We start from the raw sequence: 27,807 nt of genomic DNA, 5'->3' as shown, positions 1-27,807 counted from the left end.
CTATGGGAATTGAAAGGACAAGACAAAGCATTCTGCAGTTAGGAACAGAACAGACAAAATATATGGCTGTGGTTAGAGCACTGCCCTTCAGTCTGAAGGGAATGGAATTTGGGTGCGAGTTACTCTGACCTCGGCACAGAGGCTTCCGCCAGACTCGCTCCTATAAACTGCCACTTGGATTTGCCCTTCACAGCCGGCCTTGGGCTCACCAGTGTTATGGCCCTCGGCAGTATGTGACTTCGCCTCTGTCCCCTCCAGCCCACCAAGGGTGCTCTGCCTCTCCTGGCAGCTCCACCTTGGAAAGTCTGGTTTCATCCATGCCTGGGGCAGAACAATTGAGGCTCAGGTGCTTGAAGGCTTCTGCTTCATGATGAAGATATTTGCAAGGTGATTGAACAGTTCACAGGAGGATGTTCTTTCTTGTCCTCATTAATCAAAATCCTGAAGGCATCATTTTGCTTCTGATGTGCTTTAAAATTGAAAGTGGCCTTCCGGAGGACAACAGTGCGGGTGACAAGGGTCATCCACTGGTGCAGCTCCATGGAGAACATTTCTTGTGAGCCGAGTTTTGCAGAGAGAGGACTGCCCATCCCTCGAGTCACAGGGGAGGTCATCACTTGGTTTATGGTGGGTTAATTTTAAAGAGCTCCTGAGCTCCTGAAATGGGTGAGTGCTACAGTGGGGCTGCGCCCGATAGAGCAGGGAGAACTAGAACAAGCCCGCTGCCCTGGGGCTTGCTGTCAGGAGCCTCCGCTGTGGCCGTGTCGGTGCAGGGCACCTGCACAAGCGAAGGGACTCACATGCGTGTTCTGGTGCACACTGACATGTGTGTACGTTATGCACATGCATGTGTTATGGACACCGTCCTCCCTCAGTAGCAAGTGCCATACTGAGTCGATTAGGGAGTAAGTTCAGAAAAATCTGCACACGATCAGCTCAGATGCAATTTTAAAAATACGTTGTTGAGCTACAAGTGGTTGAATCCCTGGATGTGGAACCCACAGATACAGTGGACTGATTCTGCGTTTAAAAGATAAAAAGCCCTGGGCCTTGGTTTTAAAAAGAACTCCAACCAGGCTGGAGGAAACCCTGAGTAAGCGCTCAGCTCCTGTGACCTGCACTTCATCTCGTGGCTGTGTCTGAAACATGACGGGGGTGATGATGCCACGTTCAGTGACCAGTGTGCTCGGGAAGCCGGATGTTGAAATTGAAAATGGCACGACTTCGGCTCTGGCCTCACTCTGTGACAGTGTGTGCGACTTGCATAAAAGAGGAAGCAAACGTCTTTCCTTTGTAGAAGCTTACAGAGCATAGAATTTAGGGTGGACCTTGAATCAATGCAACAGAAAAACCAAATGTCCCTCGCGCAGTGGCCCTAAAGCAGAAGGTTTGTCTCTGGGGCGAGTGCGTTTCCTGTCCCTGCTGCAGCGAGAGGTGATTCCACTCCAGGGCTGGCCAGAGGTCCCTTCCAGATCCAGGATTTGTCTGGCTAGTTTCCTTGTGCCTTTAGTAGTTATGTACATCTTTTTTCTCCATTTCCTCCCTCCCTACTCTCATATTTTTTCCTTTAGTTTTCAGTTTTAGGTTTACAGCACAAAGGGCAGAAAGTATACAGTCCTGCTCTTCTTGAGTTTCTTCTGTGTGTAGCATCTTGCATTAGTGTGGGGCACTGGTTACTGTGAAGGAGCCCACGTTGCTACATTGCTGAGGTTATTTAAGTCCGCTGTTCACTTTTGGGTTTGGTGGCGTACACTCCATGGGTTTTGACGAGTGAGTGTCACATACCCACTGCTTTACAGCACCACATAGCATCGCTTCACCCCCTGACAAGAGCCCTGTGCTGCCCTGTCCAGTCCTCCTCCCCCGCCCGCTGGCAACCCCTGACCTTACTGTCTTCCAGAATGCTGTGCAGTCAGAAACCTGCAATATGTAGCCATTTCGGACTGGCTTCTTTCACATCACATCCCTTTGTAGCTTGCTGATCCGTTTGTTTTGTCATTGAATGACACGTCTGTGTTTGGGAGCCCACAGTCCAGCGCCCATTCACCTGTTGGAGGGCTTCCCAGGTGCTCCTCATTTGGGCGTTTATGAATAAATCTACTCTAAATACCTAGTGCATGTTTTGTGAGTTTTCTGTTTGCGTGGTGAATACGGAGAGGTACGTATTCATGTGGTATTCTGGCTCATGTGGTGGGGAGGTCTAGTCTTTCTAAGAAGCTGCCAAGCTGCCTTCCCTCCAGCCATCTTGCTCTCCCTCCAGCAATGAGCGGGGCTCTTGTTCCGCATGCTCCCAGCGTTTGGTGCTGTCAGTTTTGGACTTGAGCCATTTTAATTCACACGTGTTTAGCTGACCTTTCTCCTATGCAGATGTTTGGACTCCAGAAGTCCCTGTGACTCTTGTAATGCATCACTACGATTGTCATATATCAGTCACAGTCCAGAGGGAGGAAGGCGTTGGAGCCAATGCCAGACCCTCTATGTCCATACTGTGCTACTGTTAATAGTCAAGCTTATTTGTACTTCTTTTCGTTTAATTTGAAAACAGATGTCACCAGGATATTCATCTGACATAGTTCTTATTAACATGTATAATTAATTGACACATGAAAGTATAAAAAAGCACTGATGATCACTGCACATTTTTCTCAGTAACCAGTTTGAGCAGTTGCTACTGGTTCTGTTTTTTTATTTTTAAAAGTCTTACATCTTTGAGGTGCACAACTTGGTGATCTGTATAAATATACGTGGTAAAATAATCTACACCGTCAACATGATGACCATTAACATATCCATCACTTCGCAGTGACCTCTTTGTACGTGTGGCGGGAACCCTTCGGCTCTGTACTCCTAGTGAGTTTTTTCTTTCTTAAACTTTTGTCAGTACGTGTTTGCTGCTCCTTCTGGGATTATTTTGGTGTTCCCTTCTCCTCTCCTCTCCTCCTTTCCCTTCCTCCATCCCTTGCACAAGATCTCTCTGCCTACACCGTTGCCACTGTAGCCACAGCTGCAGCGGAGACCCCGGAAGGACGCCTCACACACAGCCAGAGCCGACCCCTCGCCCGGCTCTCCCCGCCCTCCAGCTCCTGCACCCCAGCGCCTGCTCTCAGCTTTTCTGAGTCCAGCTGCTGGGGCTCACACGGCTTCCCTTTCTGTGCCTGAGCTCCTGAGTCCAGACTGAGGTTTGCCTGCATCTTTCAGGTCTTTCAGGTGGCCTACATCATCATCAAAGCAGCCAATGCCCCGCGACCTGGAAACTGGATTTTGGAGCGCTCCCTGGACGGCGTCACATTCAGCCCCTGGCAGTACTACGCGGTCAGCGACTCCGAGTGCTTGACGCGCTACAACATCACCCCACGGCGCGGGCCGCCCACCTACCGAGCTGACGATGAAGTGATCTGCACCTCCTATTACTCCAGGCTCGTGCCGCTGGAGCACGGAGAGGTAAGCAGGCTGCTGCATCGGACCCCCGAACACAAATGCTGAAGCCGCCCAGTCAGAGCCAGCTCTGGTGCTCAAAGCTGGCTGCTTTTGGCACAGAGCTCCTCACTGAGGCTCCCAGCTCGCCTGGCATGGCGTCGTGGTGGTCGGTCTCACTTGGTTTCGTCTTCCCTCGTGATCGCTCCCCTTCCCAGAGGTCCTTGAGTCTCCGCCGCTGTGATCCAGTCACACTCCCAGGTTCCCCTTCGCAGCTTCTTTCCAGAACTTGAGGTCGAGAACAGTTGTTGAAATACTACAGAGAGCCTGGCCTCCCTCTGAAAGATTTAGTTCCCACTTTTCTCCATGTCCTCCTTCTCTTTGGAGGTCACCGAGGTGACCTCCGAGGTGACACAGCTCGGTTCGGGTCCCGCACGCCCAGTGTGCACACGCATCATCAAGTTGAGTGCGATCCTGGCTCGGTGAGGTGAAGCCGCGACACCCTCCGCGGTGCTCCTTGAGGCGGGGGTCTGCAGAGAGCCTGCACTGCTCTAAGAACGGAGATTAAGAGAGTGGCTCGTTGCCGCCTCCTCTTGCTTTCCAGCGTGATCATCAAGTGGAAGTTGCTTCTCTGAAGCTGTCGCCTGACAGTAGATGCTGATGCGTCCTCCCGCTCTGGAGGAGAGATCCCCAGCGCGCTGTCAGGTGCTGATGGACCACTCATCCGCTACCGGCCAAGGACCTGGTGACACACGAGCAGTTGGCCCTCATGACACGTTATTTCCAGAGCTCAGCTGCTCGGTTCTGACTCAGTTAGTGTCTGGACAGCTTATGTCCTAAAGTTAAGCGGCCAGGGCTGCACCTTTGCGTGGCTGAAGATGATGTCTCCATTGCTGTCTTGGTCTCCAGATTCATACGTCGCTCGTCAATGGCAGGCCCAGTGCCGACGACCTCTCGCCCAGGCTGCTGGAGTTCACCTCCGCCCGGTACATCCGCCTCCGCCTGCAGCGCATCAGGACGCTCAACGCAGACCTCATGACCCTCAGCCACCTGGACCCCAGGGACATCGACCCCATCGTCACGCGGCGGGTGAGTCTGGCAGAGCCTGGTAAAGGTTAGTTTGTTTCGGGAAACATTCTCTGCTTTTCCTTTCTGTTCCCTTCCTAAGTTGGCTTTCGTCCTCCAACTTCACTGAAGAGCATTTGTCACTTGCTGCCGATGCTACCCTTAGGTTATGGCACTGAAGTCGTCCTGTCCCCTCGGGCCCTGGAGTGGAGAATGAAACAGTCTTTGCTCTTCACACCAAGTCAGGATACTTTTCATTTCGATTTTGAATTTTAAAACTTGAGAAACATTTCATAGAATGTGCAGGTTTCACTGTACGACCAGATGTACCAGACTTGTGTGGGTAAATAGCCCTTCACACCCAGGGTGCAGGGTAGCATTTCAAGAAACTAGTAAACTTTTATTGAAAGCAATTGCACCCTTTTCCACACTTGATCTTAGCCAAAAGGCCGAGAAGCGATTGCACCCTTTTCCAAAGAGACCAGCAACATGCCGGAGCTCTGGTTGTGTCAGGTGCATCCAGATGCTGAGCTGGTCCTTCCCGTGTCCACTGCTGTGACCTGCACGTGGCAGCCTGGCCCGTGACGCCCACTTGCATTTCTGTGAGAACTGATTTTCAGCATTTGCTGATTAGCATTTGATCACACTTTGTGTCCATTTCGAATTGGGCTACCAGTCTCCTTCCTCCTGAGTTGTAGAAGATCTTCATCTGTTTTGAGCACGAGTCCTTTATCAGGTGTGTGGATATCGTGAATACCTTCTCTCTGTCTGGAGCTTGCTTATTCATTTTCCTGACTTTTAATGAGCAGAGGTTTCAGTTCTGATGAAATTCAACAAGATGACATGGTTGTGTATATAGAAAATCTGCAAAACAGTACTAGAAAATAAATGAATTTGGCACTATTGCAATATGCAAATCAAATGAATCACATAAGAGAAATATATTAGCACTTATGCTGCAAAAGCCAAAGAAGTGGCGATAGCAGATCTCGAGGAAATCACTTTATCCTCTTACTGATTTTTCATGCTAGCCCATGGTGGCGAAAGCTTTATAGGTCGCGTGTGCCAACTGCAACCCTAAACCCACTTATTTATCACAAAGTGCCAAACAGCAATTAAACCTGAATCCTGAGGTTTTAGTTCAAATAAGACAACTCTACACGAACGTGTTTTGCCTTAAGAGAAAAACAGATCACACGCACGTGTGTCGTAAGTTCACCACCACTATGTTGGGCTGTGTCCTGGAATAAATCTTACTGGTTCGTGATGTATTCTCCTTTTCAGATACTTCTGTATACAACTTAGCAGGATTTTTAGGGGTTTCAGCTACACAGGTTTTGAAGACAACTACTTTGGTTTAAGATGAAGCCAAGTAGGAAAGTTGTTTTAGATTCTTTTGGGTTCTGATGATGAGCTAATTTGAGCATTTATTGATTTTAACTAATCACGAAGATTCTTTGCACATGAAATACAGCTTTAGGACGTGCATGGCATCCTAGATTACCCTTGACTTATACACCACTGGAGATATTTTCTCAGTGCCAATGTTTCCTTCTCACTGAAACAAAGGTTTGAGTTTCTGTTCGTGACCTTCTTTCCCGCAGTACTACTACTCCATCAAAGACATTTCTGTGGGAGGGATGTGCATCTGCCACGGCCACGCAAGTAGCTGTCCGTGGGATGACACCACAAAGGTGAGTCCTACATCTCCAGCCCCTGAGACTCCACCGGAAGCCTCCTGCAATCCTCTGCTGACTCTCTTCGCTCAAGGCATGTGGTGCAGGGTATTAAATGACATCACAGGAAATAGGAAACAAGATTCTCAGATAATTCAACTGGCTTCATGTTTTAAACAGTTCATCGTTTTGCTTGGTTTGGAGGATATACTTATAATTGAGTCCTTGCTGTGAATTTTTGTGGAAACACATCCATAACATGGCATTTATCATGATTGAGATCTGTTTGGCCTAGACAGATTGAACTAGTTATAATTATTCTCCATAATGATAATAAATAAGTGGGTAAGCTATAAAATTTGTTAAGGGATCAAGTAATTGTGAAAATCGTTTTATTCCATATCCTCCTGATTTTAGTCAAATAGTTGTGGGGACCATTGAACCTGAGATTGGGGTTCTGAGGTTTGAAGCTCCTCTCTGCAGAAGAGTCAGCAGAAACCATTACAATTATTCATCGCGTTTACATGTTTTTCAAAGAAGGGTTCCTCTCTTCCAGTTTTCTCCCTCTCCATATTTGTGATACTAAACCAAGATAAAGTTTATGTGTGTTAGCACCACATGAAGTAAGTAATACAGGTTCTCTTTTCAGAACACATGAGGTTACTTTTTTCCCTCCAGTCTTAGCAGTTTTTTATTTTTGAATAGGATTATCTTCTTTTTCTTTTCTGGGGATTGAACCTCAGGCTCTGTGCACGCTGAGAAAATGCTTTACCACTGAGTCACAGCACAAGATTGTCCTATTTTTTTGCTAAAAAAATCTGTGAGTGCACATCAGCAAGCAATAAGTGAGAAAATATGGGAAAATCTCCTAATAGTTAAGAAAATTATTAATAAGAACTTCCGACCCATGAAAGCCAGTGTGCCTTCTAAAAACTTCTTGTTAGTCAGCCCATATTTTCGCTTTGCTTTATTCCTCCTCACTGTTGTTTGTAACCAGGCTGTGTGCTCTCATTCTTCTCTAAAACGGAAATGCCAGCATGTCTGCTGCAGCCACAGAGCCGTTGGGGGCCGGAGCGGTGCGCTTGTGAAGGCCTGCTGTCTGTCTGTCTGTGTTTGGTTTTTTGAGACAGGGTCTCATTATGTAGTTGAGACTGACCTGGAACTCACTGTGTAGTAGCCCAGGCTGGTCTCGAACTCACAGCGATCCTCCTGCCTCAGCCTCCCAAGTGCTGGGATTACAGGCATGCGCCACCGTGCCCAGCTCCGTCTGTCTGTCTGTGATGTGACGTGAAGACAACTCCGGGCCCAGCTTTCTGATCTCATTTTGCACCCTTCTTGCTTAGCGACTGCGGTGCCAGTGTGAGCACAACACCTGCGGGATCAGCTGCGACAGGTGCTGCCCCGGCTTCCATCAGCAGCCCTGGAGGCCAGGCACCGTGTCCTCCGGCAACTCCTGTGAAGGTCGGTGCCCCGCGCTCGGCCAGGTGCTCCTTCCTCTCCGCGGGGCTGTGGGGCCCCGGCAGCCGGCAGCTGGTGCAGTGTGTGTGCCCCGTGCTGCTCTGGAGACGCTTTCCTTGGTGTGAGGGTTAGACCCAAGGCCTCTTACGCGCCGAGCACGCTCCCACCTGAGCTGGGCCCCAGCCCCACGAGTTGCTTTTTATTTATTTTGCTTTAGTTAGTACCTGTGTGCAGTGCACGGCAATGACGTGCGTCGTGTGGAGCTTGACGTGTGCATAACACGTCTTAGTTCGTTGTGCTCCCCGCCCCCATCCTTTTCTTGGTCCCCTTCTCATTTGCAAGAGATCTGTCTCCCTGTTTCCTCTTATCTGTCTTTTATTTTGCTCTTTAAGTTATGTATATGCTGGGCTTCTCATTTACGAGAAACCGTGTGATATTTAAGCTCGTGTGTCTGGTTCACGCCACTTAGCTTTGTGGTCTCAAGGTGCACCCACTGCGCTAGAAATGACTCACGCCATCCTTGTTCGTGGCAGAGTGGTACTCCGTCTTTTCACCCACTCATCTGTTGTTGGGCCTGCGGGCCACATCCAGGATTTAGCTGTTGTGCGTCGTGCTGCTGGGCATAAACACAGGTGTGCATCGACTACTGTACTGAGCTCACACTTTGCTTTTTAATACTTAGTGATGGGTTTTTAAATTCTTCCCATGCTAGCAATTTGAAATTTTAAAGGCAGTTACACAGAATTCCATCGTGTGGATGCAATCAAGTTATTTAACAGCTCCCTGTCTGTCGGCAGAGGTTCCTGTGGATGCAGGCCTGTTGTTAACCTCCCAGCGGTGCTGTGTTTAGCCCTGCCCGGGTCCTGGGGAACTGTTGGGACTTTCAGAGTGCAAGCCCAGAAGATGGGCCCCTGGGTCAGAGAGACGTGTAAATAGACGTGCACTTTTCGGGCGGCTTTTCCCGATTGTCCTTCAGGGTTCTCTGTCTGAGATCATTGTTATTCTGGCATTGCAGTGTGAACTGTAGTCGCAGCAGGTCCTTCATACAGGACCCACTGTGTGTGCTAACTGAGATGCGATGCACCCTTCCAGAGTGCAACTGCCACCACAAAGCCAAAGACTGCTACTATGACCAGGACGTTGCGAACCAGAAGAGAAGCCTGAACACCGCGGGGCAGTTCCGAGGAGGCGGCGTGTGCATCGGCTGCCAGCAGAACACCATGGGGATCAACTGTGAAGCCTGTGTGGACGGTTACTACAGGCCGCATAAGGTGGGCACGGGCTTCCCAGGGCAGGGCGCCCGGACTCCGCGGTGGGAGCCAATCCGCCTCTCCATGACGGACTGACTTCCCCTTGTGGTGCTCCACGGTGGCTCTTCTTATGCCGGAAGTGGCCTTTCCATTTCTGTCCCTGCTTGTCCTCTGCTGGCTCCCAGTGGGATGTGTGTGCACTGTCTGACTTGGGTCTCAGCTGCGAGCTGTAAATGCGGAGGTTAAGCCACGGACCGAAGCAGCGGGCTCATGGCTGTAGGATCCCCCAGGACCCCTGCAGGCGGACCTCAGCTGTTACAGGAGACCCCTAAAAATGGTGCGACGGGGAAGGGCGGCACCCAGCTGATGGTACAAACCTCGGCCACCATCAGAAGATGCTGGGGACTTCTGTCTCCCTGAGACCCGTCCCCCTTGGTACACAAAGTCATTGTCACGGTGTCTGATGAAAACCCAGCACCGTTGACGTCGCTGCTGCCAGCATCTCTGTTATTTCTCGAAAGCTAACTCTGGACCGCCTCTGTCTTACAGGTGTCGCCTTACGAGGATGAGCCCTGTCGTCCCTGTGACTGCGACCAGCTGGGGTCCCTCAGCTCTGTCTGCATTAAGGACGATCTCCAGTCTAACTCACACAACGGTGAGCTCCTGCTTCGCTTTCCTACTGCCGGTCTCCTTCTGCCTGGAAGATTTGTACCTGCTAGCACTCTTCCCATTGTGTAGCAACCTGAGGATGCGATTCTTATTCAGCAAAACCTGGGCGGGCACTGCCCTGTCTCAGGTGTCTTCTGGAAGCCAGGGATGTAGTAGTGAGCAGCAGGGCCCCGGCTCACCCACGGGAAGCAGGCAGCCAACGGGTGCACGAGTGCAGTGCTGGAAACACAGTGCTGGGGGCATCGTGAGGGAGGGGAGCGGGGTGGGGAGCGGCCAGCATCGGGGTGAGAAGATGCTGTTTGGGGAGATAATCTCCGCACATTCCCGTAAGTGGCAGCCGCTCTGTTTAGCTCATAGGTGGCCTGGGAGGGCGTTGGCGTCCGTCACCCACAAAGCACCAGATCTCCCCGATCCTGCGCGGTTCCAAGCTCTTCCAGCTTCCAGGACCGGGCAGCGGGCCTGCAGGTGCCAACTTTCCGGAATAGGCTGCTTCTCTTTTGAGGCTTCTGCGCCCTGTCCTGTGCCCAGCCAGGGGGCAGTGAAGGCGGCCGTGGACCCACAGGGGTGGGAAGGGAAAGGACCTGGAGGGACTGAGCCTTCCGTCCATCACGTGCTGACCCTGGACGAGGGTGCTGCTCCTGCTGCTGGTGACAGGGACCTTGGGCCAGGTTCTGAGCCCTTGGGCCACAGCAGAGAGGTTTTTAACCCGCCTCAGGGTGAGAAGCTGTGGCTAAGAACCGGGGTCAGGGTCCCGCCGCTGCCAAGAGTCAGAGCGGGCTTTAAACACAGATCTTATTTGCCTCTGTGCTTTATTTGAAACTGTTTTTACAGCTTACAATAACCCAGGGTTTTTTTTGTTTTGTTTTGTTTTTAGTTTTTATTTTGAGGCAGGACCTTGCTAAGTTGTCAGGAATCGGCTGCAGCTTGCAGTCTTCCTGACTCAGCCTCGCAGAGTGCTGGAATTACAGGACCCTGCCGCTGTGCCCAGCTTGTTTTATAATTCATCACCATGCTCCCATGTAAGCCATAGGATTTAATATAATTATTTAGTGAGTCATATAATTATATAAATACATTTAGTTCATCGCCTTCAACAGCACAGTCTAATAGCAGAACACTTTTACCATCCCGAGAGGAAACTCCTCACCCATGAGCTGCTGGCCCGTGTTCTCCGCGCCCCTCGCTTCCACACCCAAAGCCCAGGCAGCCGCATTCTCTGCACAGCCTCGCCATTCTGCACGGTTCACAGGAAGGGAACCATCGTCCACCGTCACTACCCCTGTTCCGTGCAGTTCAGGAAACACCAGCCACAGCAATTAGACAAGAGAAGGACATGAGAAGAACAGAGACAGGAAAGGAAGGAGTGAAACTCTCACTGTTTGCTGACGATATGATGCTCTACACTGAAGACCCGAAAAACTCTGCCAAAAGACTTCCAGACTTAATGGACAGATTCAGCAGAGTAGCTGGATACAACAAGGTCAACACTCAAAAATCGATAGCCTCTTGTACACAAATAACAGACTCGCTCAGAGAGAAATTAGAGAAACAATCCCTTTCACAATAGTGTCCCCAAAAAGTGAAATATCTAGGAATCAATCTACGAAGGAGACAAAAGACCTCTACACTGCAAACTACAGCACTCTGAAAAAAGAGATCGAAGAGGATGTAAGAAAACGGAAAGATATCCCCTGTTCCTGAGTAGGAAGAACCAGTATAGTGAAAATGGCCATACTACCAAAACTGCTATACAGATTCAGTGCAATCCCCATTGAAATCCCAACAGCATATTTCACAGAACTTGAGAAAATCCAAAAATTCATTTGGAACCAGAAGAGACCTAGAAGAGCAAAAGCAGTTCTGGGCAGCAGAGACATGGCAGGGGCATCAGAGTCCCCAACCTGAAACTGCGCATCTGTTGTGAGGGTTTCCTCGTCACTGGCTTTTTCCTCTGCTGTCATATCCCGAAGGGTCTCCTGTACGTAGTGTGTACCCATGGCTCATCTCTCTCCCGCTGAGTACTATTCCAGGGTAAGCCGCAGATCTCCTCTCATCAGGGGATGAGTACTTGGCTATGCTGAGTCACGCTGCTGTGAACATTTGTGTAGGAGTTTTGTGGACACATATCTTCATGTTTGTGGGTCAACCCTTCGTATTATATGGCAACTCTATACATAACATCTTTCTTCTTTGGGACAGGGCCTCGCTTTCTGGTTCAGACTGGCCTTGAACTCAGTATGTAGCTCAGGCTGGTGTCAAACTCACTGCGATCCTCCTGCCTCAGACTCCCATGAATACCATTTAGAAGCAGTGCCAGCCTGTTTTCCAGGGTTTCCACACCATTCTCCATCACCACCAGTCTCCATAAGGTTTTTCTCTTTTCTTTTAAACTGGGTCTTGGACAATGGTGGCCCATGGACCAGAGCCTCCCACTGCCCATTTTTGTGAATACGGCTTAGAACTGAGCTGCGGCTGTTTGCTTCTCTGCCATGGGCGGCCATGTTCGAGCAGGAATGGCTGAGCCGAAGAGCTGCGGTGGCAGCCGTGGCCGCTGGTCAGCATCTGCTGCCAGCCTCTTACCTTTCTCCGGGGTCTTTGTCCGCAGGACTCTGGCCGGGGCAGTGTCCCTGCAAGGAGGGTTATGCAGGAGAGAGGTGTGACCGCTGCCAGTTTGGCTACAGGGGCTTCCCGAGCTGTGTGCGCTGTAACTGCAGCCCGGCGGGCAGTGTGAACGACGACCCGTGTGCAGAGCCGTGTCTTTGCAAGGTCAGTGTGGAGGCCAGAGCGCCCCTGGGCTTCTTCTGGGCTTCTCGGGAGTCGGATGTGTTCCCTGGCGCAGATGCTCCGCCCCAGCGGTAAGAGTTGGGCAGAGCCGGCCTCACTTCGCGTGGCGTGTCCTGGCGAGCGGGCTGCGCTCTTCGAGTGTCCGTGGCCTTGGAGATTCCTGGTTTAGTATTTTCCTGTTCCCGGAGCATCTGTGTGACTTCTGAGGTGACACCAACACTACACGCTGTGTCTTGGACCTTGACTTAATTCTTCCTGACCTCCTTCTTCAGCTCGGAGTGGAGTAGAGCTGGGTCATCCCCGCATTTCCAGACCATTAATGAAGTGCAGGTCTGCTGTCTGGGATCTGCTGAGAAGGACTGGAGCAGGCATAAGAAATGCATTCCACGGTGCCGGGAGGGGCTTATTGGCTGTCTGACACGAGTGACAATTTCCCTGGGATCCTGAGGCTTTCCTGCTGTCCCCGTGTGCTTGTTCCCACACACGCAGAGTCCTAGGCACATGTTTACGCGACTGAAAATAACCTTGAGTGTTTGTGAATAGGGAAAGCACTTCTGCGGCCCACTGTACTTACCTGTCACCGAGTCCTGTTGAGCCCTTCTCGTCCAGGTGGTGCGCGTGTCCGGCTCTGCCTGATCTCCCCAGCTATCCTTTCATGGTCTCTTGCAGGACAATGTGGAGGGGGAAGCCTGTGACCACTGCAAGCCAGGGTTCTACAACCTGCAGGAGAAGGACCCGCAGGGCTGCTCCGAATGCTTCTGCTTCGGCCTGTCCAGTGTCTGCGACAGCCTTTCTTGGCCCCTGGGTCAGGTGGGTGGGGCCAGGAATGGGTGAATCTCCTGAGCTCTCCGAGCTGACTGCTGGGCGCAAGGCCTCCTGCCCCTGAAATACCGCATCTGCGAGGGTCAAAGACAGCCAGGCCACTCCCGAAAGTGGCCCAAAACTTTGTGAGTTGTGTGTTTGCTCTCACATGCCTTTTCCCACCCAGTGAGAAGGCTGATGCGGTATTGCAGGGCACACCCTGTTCTGTGCCTTCTGCGGAGAGATGCATGAAGTGGGATTCAAATCCTACCGCCCCTCTGGTCTCCAGCAGGAGGCACACATGGATCTCAGAAGTTGGGGATGGCTGGGGGGCGGTCAGGGTAGGAAGGGTGCTCTGGGAACAGGAAGTGGAGGCAGCAAATGATACCAGGAGGAGGAGCTGCTGGGCACACTGCTGACCCACTGGAGACTACTGTGGTCACCACGCAGTGGGGTGGGTGCACTAGGAGCGCTGCATCTGAAGGTTGTGACACATTTTGCAGCATTTGGTTAAGAACCTGGAAGTGGAAGTCAGAGTTTACAAAAACATTTTATTCACTGCACGTACAAGCTGAGATTCTGGTGACCGGAAGTGTTTGGTTTGCAGATCTTTTTCAGATGTTGGGCTACTTGCTTATGCATACTGAGCTACCTCGGGGGTGGAATCCAAGTCTAAGTAATAAATTCATTGACGTTCCACATGCACCTGTTGCACTCAGCCTGAAGGAAATTTTGTGTAGTATTTTTTGTGCACCTGCGTTTTGACCTAAACTTTTCACATGAGCTAGGTGTGGAATTTTCCCCTTGTAGCATTGTGTTGGTACCCAGAAAGTTGTGGTTTGGGGAACGCTTGGAGATAGGCAGATATGGAGATATTTGCACAAGACTGGAGAGGACCCCAGGCAACCTCAGCTTCATGTCTAAGATTCTCACATTTTCCTTAAGGTGAACGACATGTCTGGGTGGATGGTCACGGACCTGGCCGGTGCCAGGGAGCTCAAGTCCCAGCAGGAGGCGGCGGGTGGGCGCCAGATCAGCATCAGCCACGCGGAGGTGGCACACAGTCTGGGCACCAGGTACTACTGGTCGGCCCCCGAGGCCTACCTGGGGAACAAGGTACGTGCATGGGTCGGGCAGAGATGCTGGGGCAGAGGTCGCGGTGTTCAGAGAGAGCTCCTCCTGCTGGCCAGACCGGGGCCCTTCATGGTCTACACGCAGGCCTGCCAGGCGGGGTCTGCTCAGTCCTCGCTTGGCTTCTGCTCTGGGCCCAGAGGCCCGGGCAGTCTGAGGTGTGAAGTCCCAGCCTCCTGCTTCCTTCCCTGGGTCCCTGGAGCACAGGACTGCTGCAATGCATCCGTCCCGTTCCAGCTTGGAGGAGTTAGCCTTTGACTCTGAGTGGAGGGTCCAGTGCAGGGAAGACACGCGGGCCGGCCCCACCGGGGCACTGAGACGCCATGGGCATCGAGAGAGGCCATTGCTCACGTAGTCTGCAGGCAGGAGCCAGCGGGGCACCCACAGTTTCGGTGTTGAGAAAATGCCACACGGAAAGCGGTTTCCTCCCATGGTTCCCCTCACGGTTATGTCCCCCTTCCCTCCAGATTCTGATGGTCAGAACATCTACTTGGGGAACCGTCCCGTATCTGAAGCTCCCTACTAGTTCGGGGGCCTGGTGCATTTAAGGTGACCCCGAGCTTTTGTGGTAATATGACCGTGTAGCTTGGCAAGTTTCCCGTTAATGTGATGATTGCATTTTCCAAGGAGTGTATGCTTTTGAGGCGTCCTTATTTCTGAAAATGCTTTTTCTGTTAAATTACAGGTGTAGCCCCTATACTCTGTAACGTGATTTTTATCACCAAAGTTGGGCGATTATTTTTCTCTTGCAATCTTCTGTCCGGTTTTAAGATGGCAGATTTGTGTCCTGAGCAGTGTGTTATGACACACTCATCGGGAAGGAGACCTGCACACTGAAGCACATCTGATCTGGAGGAGGCGCTTCCTTTAACTGGCAGAGCGAGTGCTGCTTCCTGATAAGTAGGCAGGGGAGTCGCTACTTTGGAGTTCTAGGCCTGGATCAGACTCCCCACCCCCACACTTATTTAGGCGAAATAAATGTGTAATTAACAGAAGTTTTTATAGTCATTTTCCTTGGTGGAGTCTCCAAGAAAGAGTGTATTTCTTCTGTGCATTTTCTGCAGGGATATTCTGTATTTCGTCAACAGGGATGAAACAAAATGTTTGTGTCGAGTGCATTTCCTGCCTTCAGTGTGAATTTCTCACAGCCTGGTATTTCCGGGTGGGTTCTAGCAGCCCCCTCTGCGCACCTCTCTCGTTATCACGCTCATATAACCTTTGCAGCTGACCGCGTTCGGTGGCTTCCTGAGGTACACGGTGTCCTACGACATTCCCACGGAGACAGCGGACGGTGACCTGCTGTCTGACGCCGACGTCATCCTCAGGGTGAGCTCTTGCACTGCTTTGGCTAAAGAGCTGCAGGCTGGTGGGAGCGATGGCCTGGTGCCCGGGAGTGGCCCGGTGGCCGCCCTACCGTCCCTGCTGTGCTCAACCCGAGGCTGCCCTTGGGCTTTGCGGTCCCTCCTCCCCTCCTGCCATCGGCCTCCCTGGTGGATGGAGCAGGTGGCCGGCAGTGGGGACAGAGACGCGCTGCCGCTTCTGTCTTCCACGTCCTCACTCGCCGCACAAAGACCCGGCTCTGCCTCAGCCAGGGCCCGGCACCTCTGGGCTCTCGTCTCTGGTGTCCCTCCACCCTGAGTACCTCGTGTCCACATTTGTTAAGGACGATTCCAGGGAAAGTCGCAGGTGTCATTGCTGTCCGTACTTTTTGCCACTTTTATTCTTTAAAGATTAGGGACTTCAGGCCAGATGTAGGGTGCACGCTGTAATCCCAGGAGATTCTGGGAGCCTGAGTCAGGGGAGCCCAGCCCAGGCAATTCGCAGTTTAGCGAGACTTTGTCTCAAAATAAAAATTTTAGAAAGGCTGAGGATAGAGCTCTGTGCAAAGGTCCTGGGTTCGATCTGCCGTACTGAAGGGAGAAGTGAGGCATAGTTCGATGCTGTTTTTTTTTAGTATTCAGTGGAATTACGGATGCCTTCTCTCTCATTCTGAATGCTAGGGAAATGGACTCACGCTAAGCACCCAGGCCGAGGGTCTCTCTTTGCAACCCTATGAAGAGTACCACAGTGCGGTGAGGCTCGTGCCAGAGAACTTCCTGGATCACACCACCAAGAGGGAGATCGACCGCGACCAACTGATGACCGTGCTTGTCAACCTGAGCCACCTCCTCATCAGAGCTAACTACAACACCGCAAAGACGGTTCTTTACAGGTGCGCATCCACAGGGAGGGCCGTACGGTGAAGGGACTCCATGTTGCTGTGTGTTTTACCTTAATATGCTTCACAGCTGTTGTGTGAAGGACACGAAGGAACTGGCTCTAGCAAGTTACTTGTGTAAGTTATAAGTGTAAAGTCTATTGAAGATCGAAGGCTAGTTGTTCACTGCAAGTGTGTCCAGTAGGGGGCAGTCTTGACCAGCTTCAGACACTCCAGGGCGCTTCCAAGGAAGGATTGAAGAGTTTACATTCCCCTTTACCACACGGCATCTGGTTCTGTCTCTTGATATTAATAGACTTCATTTTGCGAAGTTATTTGAGCTAATGTGTCCATCCTTGGTTGTTTTATTGCTTCGAAGAGACTAGTTTCTGGCAGTGCCCAGCCAAGCATAAAAGTTGGACGCTGCTAAATCAAACATTGCATCCTCATTTAAGGATCATCTCTGCATTTGCAATAAGGTGATTCGAGGGGTGAATTTTTATGCAGCGCTTCAATGCAGATAGGCAGTTTATAGGCAGTAGCACATCTTTGCAACAAACACGGAGGACGTTCCCGGGGAGTAATGACTGCTGGATCCCCAAGAACATGCTGTTGGGGAGCTCCTCATTTACTGACAAACACTGCATGACTATTTTGTTTGAACTGAACCCTTTCAGAGCCCAGCTTCATTGAGGTGAGAGGTGTCCCTTGCCGTCATGAGCTCTGTCTCTCTGCAGGCTGGATTCTGTCTCTCTGGACATAGCGAGCCCCAATGCCATAGACCTGACAGTCGCCACTGACGTGGAACACTGTGAATGTCCCCAGGGCTACATGGGGACCTCCTGCGAGGTACCGTCTGCCTCTCTGTCTTCCTCCCTTGTTCTTTCATAAGAAAAAAACAGTACACTGGACTTGCCGTGAGGATGAGTATTTGAATTTTAACTTTAAAAACCCAACATTTGGTTCAGACCTCATTGGATTATAGGGACGTTAGGAATGACGTTTAAAGAAATTGGATTCTTGTACCAGGAGTAGGCGGGAGCACCAGAAGATGCTGATTTCACGGAGTGCTCTTGCCTTAGCACACAGGGAACTTGTGGTACCCACGTCAGACTCTGCATTTATAAGCAGAATTGAACATGTCAGAACAGGATAGTTTCCGGCAAGCCTGGCCCATTTTGAGACCTTTACATCCCCTGGCTGTTTCACTTTCTTGGGTGCTGGACTCCACCTTACATAGCACCTACAGGTTTTGCATCATCTGTGGATCGTACAGATTGCAGATGAAGTACCTTCCAGAAAAGAAAATGCTGCAGCGGTGTAAATGTACCAGTGTTTTTCTTCTCCTTTTTCCCTGAACAGTGTAGTTTGCCAACCACTGTGTTGGGTATTATAAGTCACCTACAGAGGATGTAAGGTCCTCAGGAGGATGTGCATAGGTTGCATGCAAATACTGTGCCACTTCATAGAAGAGACTTGAATATGGAGGCTTTTGATGTCCCTGGGGTCCTGGAACCCATCATGCGTGGACGCTGGGCGATCGCTGTGTAGGAAAATGCACTTCCCGCTGTCGGTGAAAGTGCTGAATGCTTTGGACATTAGTATCAGTAAGAACTCTCCCTGAGACCGTCCCGTGTACACGGCAGTTCTCTGGGCCCCTCCTGTGCGTTCCCACTCGGGCCCTGACGGCAGTGGTGGCTCAGTTATGTCTCTTCCAAAGGTTAGGAAATGGACACGGTGAGATTCAGCACCTTGACCTTGGTCCCACAGCTAGGAATTGATCGTTTTGGAGTTTGACCTTCATGTAGCTGTGTAAGCTCCTACCGCGAATGTCTGCCATTGCTGTAATTTCTTGGCATTCATTTTTATAAAGCAAAAAGATTTAATCTCTCTCTTTCTTATGAATTGTTACCAATCATCACATTTGTAGTATGGCATTCATTTATAAAGCAAAAAGATTTAATCTCTCTCTTTCTTATGAATTGTTACCAATCATCACATTTGTAGTTAATAAAGTTGGGCTACTGTCTTAAGATGCAGATACTTGAGTGAATAATCCCATTTTAAATATTTGGCAGTTTGGGGATTTGTTTGCTTTGTGTTTTGGAGCCAACGATTCCTTGGAGGTTTTGAGCATGGATGTTTAAGCCCCAAAGTTTGCAGGCTCTGAGCACTGTGTCCGTAACGTGTGACTGGCCCACGCCTGCCCAACCTCCTCCCTGGGGCAGGAACACAGAGGGAGGGAAGAGGAAACCGGGAACTGGTAGCCAGGCCGGCTAGCCCGGCAGGGGGCAGCAGGGAGCAGCTGCTCTGAGATCCTTCCCAGGCCACTGGGCTCTGGAGGAAAAGGGGCCGCTGAGAGGGACTGACTGACACTAGCAGGCACGAGAAGCTCGGTGCAGTTGTGCCTCAGGACGCCCCATGCTTGTATTGTCCCTCAGATAAAGTGGAGAGAGAGTATTTTATAACCTCCACACCCCTCATATCATCTCTGGTGACTTGCAAGATACAGTCCAGTCAGATGCTATCTAAGCTGTCGTTCTCCTGCACCTTGCAGGGGATGCTGACAAGAAAGGAGTCCTGCGTGTTCAGCACAGGGGCTGCTCTGTTCCACAGTGGCCTGAAAGCATGGCTGAGGCCCCCGAGGATGTGAGGCTGACCATACGCCTGACCAGTGATGTTTTTGTTTGTTTATTTGTTTGAGACAGGGCCTCACTATGTAGTTGAGTCTGACCTGGAACTCACTATGTAGCACAGGCTGGTCTCGAACTCACAGCGATCCTCCTGCCTCAGCCTTCCGAGTGCTAGAATTACCGCTGGCTGGGAGAGGCAGGCAGCCGCAGGCAGGGCAAAGCTCTCCAAAGCCTTTGCACCTGCTGTTCCCACAGACTTGGGGCTGGTGCCCAGTCACTGCCACCTGCACCAAGCCCAGTGTCCGTGGCACAGACGCCTTAGGGGCTTCCAGAGGCTGTGCCGATGAATGCATTTACTTCCTTTGTGTAATTAAAATACTCTCTGAGAATTCTCTTAAAAAATGCTAACTCCCCGTGGGAAGACGCTGACTTTAATCACAAATCCATTGAGCCCCACGTCTGCTCTCTCGGGGAGTTTTGTGTCTGGGGGACTCTGGGCAGTGCATGTCCTTGGAGTGCACCTGGCTTTCAAGTGTCCCAGACAGACACTGCCCCATCCAGCCTCTGTCTGTAAGGCTGCGATGGGCGTGCAGCCGCTCCCGTGTTGGGTGATAGGGAGCAGTGGCCTCATCTCGCCACCAAGGGCCCCTGTGATGGTGGCCAGTTAAGTGGCACAGAGCAGCCCAGCCCCGCGTGGGAATGTGTGTGCTATTGTGTGGTAAACGTGAGACGCAGACGCTGCTGACAGAAACGGGTCCTCTCGTTTCTGAGCTGCTTCCCTCTGGGAGGACCTGGTCACCGCTGCGGTGTGTGCTGACTGGCTGTGTGACACCCAGCTTGTGTGTGCCTGCTCCCTCCCGTCTCCTGAACTACAGGCCTGGATTCTCAGCTAGTTCCATAGCTCGGTAAATTCACCAAAAATCCCCAAACTTCACACTTGCATTAGGTGAAGTTTGTGGCATGTCAGTGATACCATGATGAGGATGTTTCAGAAACTAGAAAAAAAAGTACATTTCTGCTCCCAAATGCGTGGGAGAGGAGGTGATTTGCACCATGTACAGAGTTCACGAGCTCGCTCACCCCTTTTACAGTCCTGCCAGCCTGGCTACTACCGCGTGGACGGCATTCTCTTCGGCGGGATCTGCCAGCCCTGTGAGTGCCACGGCCACGCATGGGAGTGTGACGCACACGGCGTGTGCCTGGTGAGTACTGCTCAGCCCTGCAGAAGCCACTTCCGCAAAGCATTTCCTCCGTAGAGTGGCCTGACTTTGCAGGCTCCGAGAGGAATCTGGAGGCTCGAGCCCTGCCTAGAAGAAGCAGCTCCTGCTTTTCTGTAACCCGTTTCCTTTGGGGGCCGAGTCTGTACATCCCTCACCCGAAAACCCATGCTGAAGCGCTCCAAAGCCAGCAGGCTTCTGCGGGGTAGCGTGACGCCCCATGGAAGAGTCCACACCAACCTTGTGTGAGGAATCAGTCAAGACACAGGCACGCTAAAAGTCTGTGTGCCTGTGACACAGATTAATTTCATGCTTACTTACACCTGGGTCCCATCCTCAAGAGACCACATTATGTAAATAAAATATTTCCACCTCTCCCCACAAAGATAATCCTAAGCCCAAAACTGCCTCAGATCCCAGTGGATCATGGCAGCAGGGAGGGGATGTGTGATATGCTTCCGATTTTTTAATAGTAGAACAATGAAAAGGAATTACTGACAGCAAAACTATGAAGCACTGTAAAGGTGGAAACATTGTCCACTGGTTAAGTACAAGGCATCAGGTCCCTCATGGAAGTGCGCATCTTTTGACAGTCTGATGCGGTGTGCCGGCTGCGGGAGTAACAGAACTTATCATCACGCTGCCTTGCACAGAATAATGCCGCTCAGTTAGTGCGGACCATTTCTGCCAGGAAGTACCTCCTTCATAAGCAGCGTGAGTCCAAACAGGGCTTCACAAATACGCAGAGCCCGCGCAGGGTGAGACTTGTTTTGTAGCTGCAGTAGAGAGTTTCAATCTTTGGAACTTGGGAATATTTTAACATAATATTTGTGCATATTTAAGGACCTCAAAGTGGTAATTCCATACGTGTATCAGATCAGGCAGGTACTGCGTCCATCTCCGTGGCTGTTTATCATCTGTGCACGTAGCCTCTGACCCCTGGTTACTCTGTAACAGGCTGTAGACTGCTGTGGACTCCAAGTTCCGTGCTACAGAACAGGCAAACCCATGCTCCAGTCTAACTGGATTGCTGGTTGTTGTACAGTTATCTAAAACCAGTTGTTTCATATACAGTGGACCCTTGACTTAAACTGGCCTGACATAAGAGCAACTTGGGCTATAACTGGAATTTTAATTTTAACTTACAACCAAAGTTTTGAGTTACAACCTGCATGCAGGCTGCTTGTGCTTCCAGATGGTCTCAGATACAGATCTAACCCCTAAAGAGCTCTAGAAGGAACATGACACCATCCTCTCCTGTGTGGGGTTTGCTGAGAACTCCTGGGCCGGTGTCTCTCTAAGGACACAGATCTGCCTGTGTGCAGCAGAGAGACTTCAAAGGCAGTGTAGCAGCCTGAGCCTTCACTGGCCAACTTGAGTTACAGCCCTCAGGACTGAATTGAGTTCCTAAGTCAAGGGTCCACTGCAGTTTGCTGTGTTTTCTGGTGGTTTCTTACAGGTGGACAGATCTGGTACCAGTTACTCTAATGTGGTCAGAGCAAAAATCTTAGGTTCTTCTTTCATACAAATCACAACTTGAAACGTTTGTTGACCTGGAGACAGATAACCCCCTCTCCCCTAGTGCTTGCTGCTGCGTTGTTGTTTTCGCGTTTGTCTTGTGTGTGTGTTTGAACTTGGGCTTCACACTGTCAGCCAATGAAACTGGAAATCCACAAAGGAAGCCGGCTGACTCCTCCCCTCACGCTGCATCCTAGGGCTGCACACACAACACCACTGGGGACCACTGCGAGCAGTGCCTGCCAGGCTTCTACGGGACGCCTTCCCAGGGGACAGCGGGGGACTGCCGGCGCTGCGCCTGCCCCCTCACCACACCGTCCAACAAGTAAGCTTCATTCCTCCACACTGGCCCAGCTCACCTGGCCCGCACTGGCACTGAGCTGCGTCCGGATGGCTCCGAAGCCAGGGTCTGTACCTTACCTGCGTGAGCTGAGCCCGGTCACTGGCTAGCATTAGACACGGACGCGATGAACGGTCATCGTTTTCAAAAGCTTGCATATTGATGTGGTAGCAGCGCCCTGGCAGGCTTCCTGGAGGAAGTCGCTGCTGAGTGTCGATGAGGATAAAGCCAGTTATGCCAGGCAGCGGCGGGAAGGGGCAGAAGAACAGGGGCGCCTTTGCCGCAGCTCCACACGGGATGGAGCAGGCACACGGGGCAGGCTGGGTCCAGAAACCCTGGGTTCTGGGCCATGGGCTGAGAACCTGTTGAATGTTGTTCGTAAGGACAGGTGTGATAGAAAGTACTCTGTTGCAGCTGAGCACAGTGGTGCACACCTGTACCCCAGCTCTCTGGGAGGCTGGGGCAGGAGGATTACAAGTTCAGGCCCAGCCTGGGCAACTAATTTTATTATTTTTGAGTCTTTGATGTCAAGGTTAGTGTCTTCCTGTGACATTACAACATGGAGACTTAGCAAGACCTTAACTCAAACATTTAAAAAAAAATTAAAAAGGGGATGCACCTCAGTGCAAAGGTCCTAGGTTCAATCCCCAGTAGAAAACAAAAAGAAAGCACAAGTTTATATTTGGGACTTTACAGCCTCTCAGAATGTCACACTCATTTCTGATATCCCCACAGCTTCAGCCCGATCTGCCACCTGGATGAGGAGGAGGATGTGGTCTGTGACCAGTGTGCCCCGGGCTACGCTGGAACCTGGTGCGAGAGGTGCCGTTGTTTTAAAGTTCATGATAAATGTCAAGGGTTTATTTTAAAATATCTTCCTGAAAATGTTTACCCAACACAGAATCACGGTGCATGCATGTGGGAATGTGGGTCTGATTCTGCTTGCCAGGGCAGTGGGTAGGGACCAGCTTAGCGTGGTCTGGGAGCTCCTGTGTATAGTTACCATTTCACAAAGTTATGCAGGAAGCCAAGGCACCCGATGGGGAGTGACGGGTAAATTTTGCTGGGGAAGTGTGGGGTGCAGGATTCCACCTCCTCTGGAGCTCGCTACAGCTGAGAAGAGCAGCAGGGAGTAGTGAGGAGTTGGGACTTGTGCTGCATGCCTTCGCGTGTCCCGCTGCTCCGGTGACTTGATTTAATGCTGACTCCGGAGGGCCAGGGTGCGTTAGAGACTCCTGTCATCAGGCTTCAGTCCCCACTGCCCGGTGTGTGACACAGGCCTGAGAAGAGACACACTGAGAGCTGAGGGACAGAACTAGGAGAGAGAGGGCGGGGGCGGGACGTCCAGCGCCTGTGCAGTGTCTGACAGGCGCTGCAGTCCCAGGCACTGACTTCTACTGGCAATCAGTTGGGGTAAAGGTGGTGTGTGGTTTCCATGGAAATTAATGTAAACTAGGCTCATAAAAGACAAGGCAAAGCATTCTCGAATCAGGAACAGAATAGACAGTGGGCCGGGGATTTAGCTCAGCAGTTCGGTGGCCTGCCTTGCAAGCGCAAGGACCCGAGTTCAATCCCCGGTACCAAAAAAAAAAAAGACAGAACAGACCCCTGAGTGGCAGGGGTGGGAGACGGGTGCACATCCCGGGACTTGTGCTCCCTGCTGCAAGCGCTCACACTGGCCCCAGGTGGGGAGGAGCTGCCCTGGTGACTCAGACTCAGAATGAGCTGGTCCTGTCCTGGGTAGCTACACTGATGCCAGCCATTTCTCATCCTGGATACAGATGTGCAGACGGTTACTATGGCAACCCCACCATCCCCGGGGGATCCTGCCTTCCATGTGACTGCAGCGGCAACGTGGACCCCTCCGAGCCCGGTCACTGTGACTCGGTCACCGGGGAATGCTTGAAGTGCGTGGGGAACACGGACGGCGCCCACTGTGAGAGCTGTGCAGATGGGTTCTACGGAGACGCCGTGACGGCCAAGGACTGCCGCGGTGAGTGTAGGGTGAGGACGAGCTCGCCCGGGGTCCTGCCGAGTCTGCGCTGGACCATTGCTGTCCCGAGGCCAAATCCCCTCCTCCATGCCTCTGTGGATGGTTTGTGACTAAACTGCTTTCCAAAGTCTCAGCTCTGCTCCCGCGGCTGTCACCTGTGTGGCGAGGACACTGGTGGCAGTGGGCTTGCGAAGTGAAGAGCGGGAAACTGTGGGATGGTGGAAGTGCTGGCCCATCGTGTGGCCCAGGGTGTTTTCAAGGCTGGTTGTTTTCCTGCTGGCTCTTATCTTTGCGGAAACAGGGTTGTAATTTTTGAGTCTTTGATGTCAGGGCTGGTCTTCCTGTAACATTACAACATGGAGACACAAGAGGGCACCAGGGGCACAGAAACATCTCCTAGACATGTGTTCAAGGATTGGAAATGGGTTCCAGCCTTGCCCTGGGCTCCTCACCCTAATCGTCTGCAGCTGCACCAAAAGCTTCGGCATTCTAGGGAGAGAGAGCTCAGTGGGTTGCTTTCTACACCAGGAGCCAGTAGGATACAGGCTGAAATCTGCTCATAGAACTGAGCAGCTGGCACAGCAGACCATGGGGCCCTGGAGGACACGAGCGAGAGTGGGGTGGGACTGACATGGGGGGCTGGCAGGGGCCAGAAGCCGGTCAGGGCCGGGGCTGTGCTGCGTTCACATCTTGTGAGTGGTGGGAGCCAGGAGAGAGCCGGGAGTGTTGTGTGCAGCTGGGCTGCACAGGGGCAGCCACAAGAGGGACCACAGGGCCTGCTTACATCAGCACCTAGAGGCGAGAGGGGCCCTGTGTCACACAGGAAGGCCGATTCCAATGGCTTCTCTGAAATGCTCAAGCTGGAAGCGTTTGGGATTTCAGATGCTTTCCCGAGTTAAGAACATGCACATGCACAGAGAGATCTGTGGGAAGCTGGCACCTAGTCTGCCATGAGACCCACTGAGGCCTCGTACGCTCCTGCGGGAATTGAGGTGACCCGCTGCAGTATTTCCAGCATGCCCGCACTCACTGCTCTTCAGATTTTCCAAAGCACTGCAGATTTCTGATTCCCCGATTAGCGTTACTCGGTCTGTGTCCATGGCCTGGAGTGCATTTTCTGAGGCCAAGTATTCATTGGCATGTTTGGTCAGTGAAGGCATCAGATAGTATGAAAATTAAATAATACAAAGCACATAGGGATAGTTACCCTGTGAATTTCGATCTGACTGTTTTGGGACCCTGGAACTTGCATCCTTTTGAAACAGTAGGGAACTCTGTATTAGTATTGTAATTGGAATGTCTCGCTTGAAGCCGCAAATCACTCATGACTTACAGTAGGGAAATAGTCTTCATTAAGTTATGCAGTAAAATACGAATGCATACATTATCTAGATTACGCTGTGGCTGAACTTTAAAAGATAACACATGTTGTGTTCGAAATGAAAGCAAATGGCTAAATTGATTTTGAAATCTCCATTGGTGTTTTCAGCAGAAATCTGCTGATACACATCAGCAGCTCCATTTAAAAGTTTCACGGCATTCATGAAATTTGTCAAGCTGCTTTGCTAATGATTGCCTTGGTACCTTCAGTATCCCCATCTATTCTTATCTTAATAGCTTGAATATTTTTTTCTCTGATAGCTGCTTCCACCAACCAACCCTATTTTGGCTTACTCTTCAAGAAAATGCTAGACTTTTAGCTATTGCAAAGTAGTATTTATATACAGAATCCACCAAAAAATGTATACACACTTCAGGAAACGGAGAACTTGTACAAATAGTTCAGTGCTAAATGTATGGAGACGTCATGAGGTTGATGCCCGTGACCTTTGGCCTCTGCAATGACAAGAGCTGCTCAGAGTGGCAGCCGTGAGCACCCAGGCCTTCCTGAGTACGGCGAGCTGCTGCTTGGGTCCCCCTGGTCCCTGAGACTGCTGCCCCTGCGTTTCCAGCTTCTGCACTAAGGGCCGGCAGTGTAGTGGGTTTTCTGTGATACATGACACCCTCTAGGGTCCCCATAGGAGGGTGGCACCATCCGCTGAGAAAATCATACTAGTTTTGTTTCTCTGAAGTGTATACATTTTTTGGCAAGCTCTGTGTGTATGTGTGTTGTTTTTTTTGGTTTTGTGGTGATGTCTTATCTGTTTAAGCTTTTTCCTTTGGGCGTTAAAGTCTCTTGCTGTACCCATAGCCCTGTGTGACTGTGAGTGTGTCCTTCCTGTGCACATTAGCCTGTGACTGCCACGAGAAAGGCTCCCTGTCCAGCATGTGCCACCGTGAGACTGGGCACTGTGACTGCAGACCCCACGTGACCGGACAACGCTGTGACCAGTGCCTGGTAAGATGCTCGCTGGTCACTGCCCACGATTCCACTGCCGTCACTGAGCTCATGATGGTGGGGAAGAGCGCCCTCCCTCCGCGGGGCAGCGTGTGTCCCCTTTCCGAGGCCTGGCGTGATACCACGAGCACCCTGTGGTTCTGTGGGGGTGCCCTGCGTGTCACCTGGAAGATGTCCTGTGCATGTGGTCGCTTCCTGGCTTACGTGAGCCTTCCCCTCTTGTGACGCAGCCCGGCCACTACGGGCTGGACGCCGGGCTCGGCTGCCTGCCCTGCAACTGCAGCACGGCGGGCTCCACCTCGGACGCTTGCACGGACCAAGGCCACTGTCACTGTGTGCCAGGCGTTGCCGGGAGAAGGTGCGACCGGTGTTCGCATGGCTTCTACGCGTACCGGGATGGCGGCTGCACACGTAAGTGTGGTCCCTCGCTCGCTCCCGGTTTCAGGCTTTCAGTCACTGCCGGGCGCAGGCATGAGCTCTCGGCCCGGCCCTCCGTCCCCTGCGCCATGAGCTTCAGTTTGTCTCTGAGCCTCATGTGGCTCTGGTGTCCTCGCCTCCGAGACGGGGAGCTGACTGTGGGGACAGCGGGTGCTCAGCACCAGTGAGGCTCAGTGACAGCAGCCCCAGCTGTGCTCCCAGTCTGGGCCCTGTCCCGTCTGCTCTCCGAGTTCCAGAAGGGTCCCTGGGACGGCCAAATAAATGTCTCAGGGTCCAGAGCTCTCCCTGCAGTGTACGACTGCCTCTCTGTTGCAGCCTGCGACTGTGCCCACACTCAGGACAGCTGCGACCCTGAGTCTGGAGAGTGCGTCTGCCCCCCCCACACCCAGGGCCCGAAGTGCGAGGAGTGCGCGGCCCAGCACTGGGGCTGGGATGCGGAGCGCGGGTGTCAGGTGGGTGCTGTGGCCTTGGCTTCCGGCCAGGGCTCCGCGGGCCGCTTGGCCATCCAGCGGCTCCTTGTCCTGCTGCAAACTCCACAGCTCTATCTACTCGGAACAGCTGGGCACGGCCGTGTGCACCTGCAGGCCCAGCTACGGGGAGGCTGAGGCAGGATTTTGACACCAGCCTGGGGAACACAGGTCTCCTCTCAGTGAACCGATCCATCAGTCGGTAAAATCTGTGCAGACTGCAGGAATAAATAAGGAAGGTGAAGCAGCATTCAAAACTCTTTATTTCGAGTTTTAAGAACCGAGCTGTGAAGATGATGTTTAGAAAATCCAAAGGCTTTTTGTGATGTTTGTTGGGGGCTGGGTCGTGTGTGTGTGTGTGTGTGTGTGTGTGTGTGTGTGTGTGTGTGTGTGTGTGTGCTGTCTTTGAGTCTCTCTC

At 51.7% G+C, this 27,807-nt stretch overlaps 1 protein-coding gene across 3 annotated transcripts in view; it reads left to right on the top strand.

The window, feature by feature from the left end:
• Lama1 (laminin subunit alpha 1) overlaps window positions 1-27,807 on the top strand; it is a 195,123-nt gene that overhangs the window by 119,549 nt on the left and 47,767 nt on the right. For all 3 annotated transcript variants that reach the window (XM_010638668.3, XM_010638667.3, XM_010638669.3), the window contains exons 4-22: window positions 3,199-3,441; window positions 4,324-4,503; window positions 6,084-6,173; window positions 7,499-7,616; window positions 8,706-8,884; window positions 9,413-9,518; window positions 12,138-12,298; window positions 12,986-13,126; window positions 14,063-14,233; window positions 15,473-15,574; window positions 16,249-16,460; window positions 17,183-17,294; window positions 20,170-20,280; window positions 22,011-22,138; window positions 22,889-22,975; window positions 23,935-24,146; window positions 26,378-26,484; window positions 26,715-26,895; window positions 27,238-27,374. In XM_010638668.3, the coding sequence (XP_010636970.1) occupies window positions 3,199-3,441; window positions 4,324-4,503; window positions 6,084-6,173; window positions 7,499-7,616; window positions 8,706-8,884; window positions 9,413-9,518; window positions 12,138-12,298; window positions 12,986-13,126; window positions 14,063-14,233; window positions 15,473-15,574; window positions 16,249-16,460; window positions 17,183-17,294; window positions 20,170-20,280; window positions 22,011-22,138; window positions 22,889-22,975; window positions 23,935-24,146; window positions 26,378-26,484; window positions 26,715-26,895; window positions 27,238-27,374 (2,778 nt within the window). The remainder of the gene's footprint in view (window positions 1-3,198; window positions 3,442-4,323; window positions 4,504-6,083; window positions 6,174-7,498; window positions 7,617-8,705; window positions 8,885-9,412; window positions 9,519-12,137; window positions 12,299-12,985; window positions 13,127-14,062; window positions 14,234-15,472; window positions 15,575-16,248; window positions 16,461-17,182; window positions 17,295-20,169; window positions 20,281-22,010; window positions 22,139-22,888; window positions 22,976-23,934; window positions 24,147-26,377; window positions 26,485-26,714; window positions 26,896-27,237; window positions 27,375-27,807) is intronic.

The sequence above is a fragment of the Fukomys damarensis genome, unplaced genomic scaffold, assembly GCF_012274545.1.
Source record: "Fukomys damarensis isolate Sample0158 unplaced genomic scaffold, DMR_v1.0_HiC HiC_scaffold_30, whole genome shotgun sequence".
NCBI classification, from domain to species: domain Eukaryota; kingdom Metazoa; phylum Chordata; class Mammalia; order Rodentia; family Bathyergidae; genus Fukomys; species Fukomys damarensis.
The sequence above is the reverse complement of the archived record's forward strand: the minus strand, read 5'-3'. Positions and strand labels throughout refer to the sequence as shown.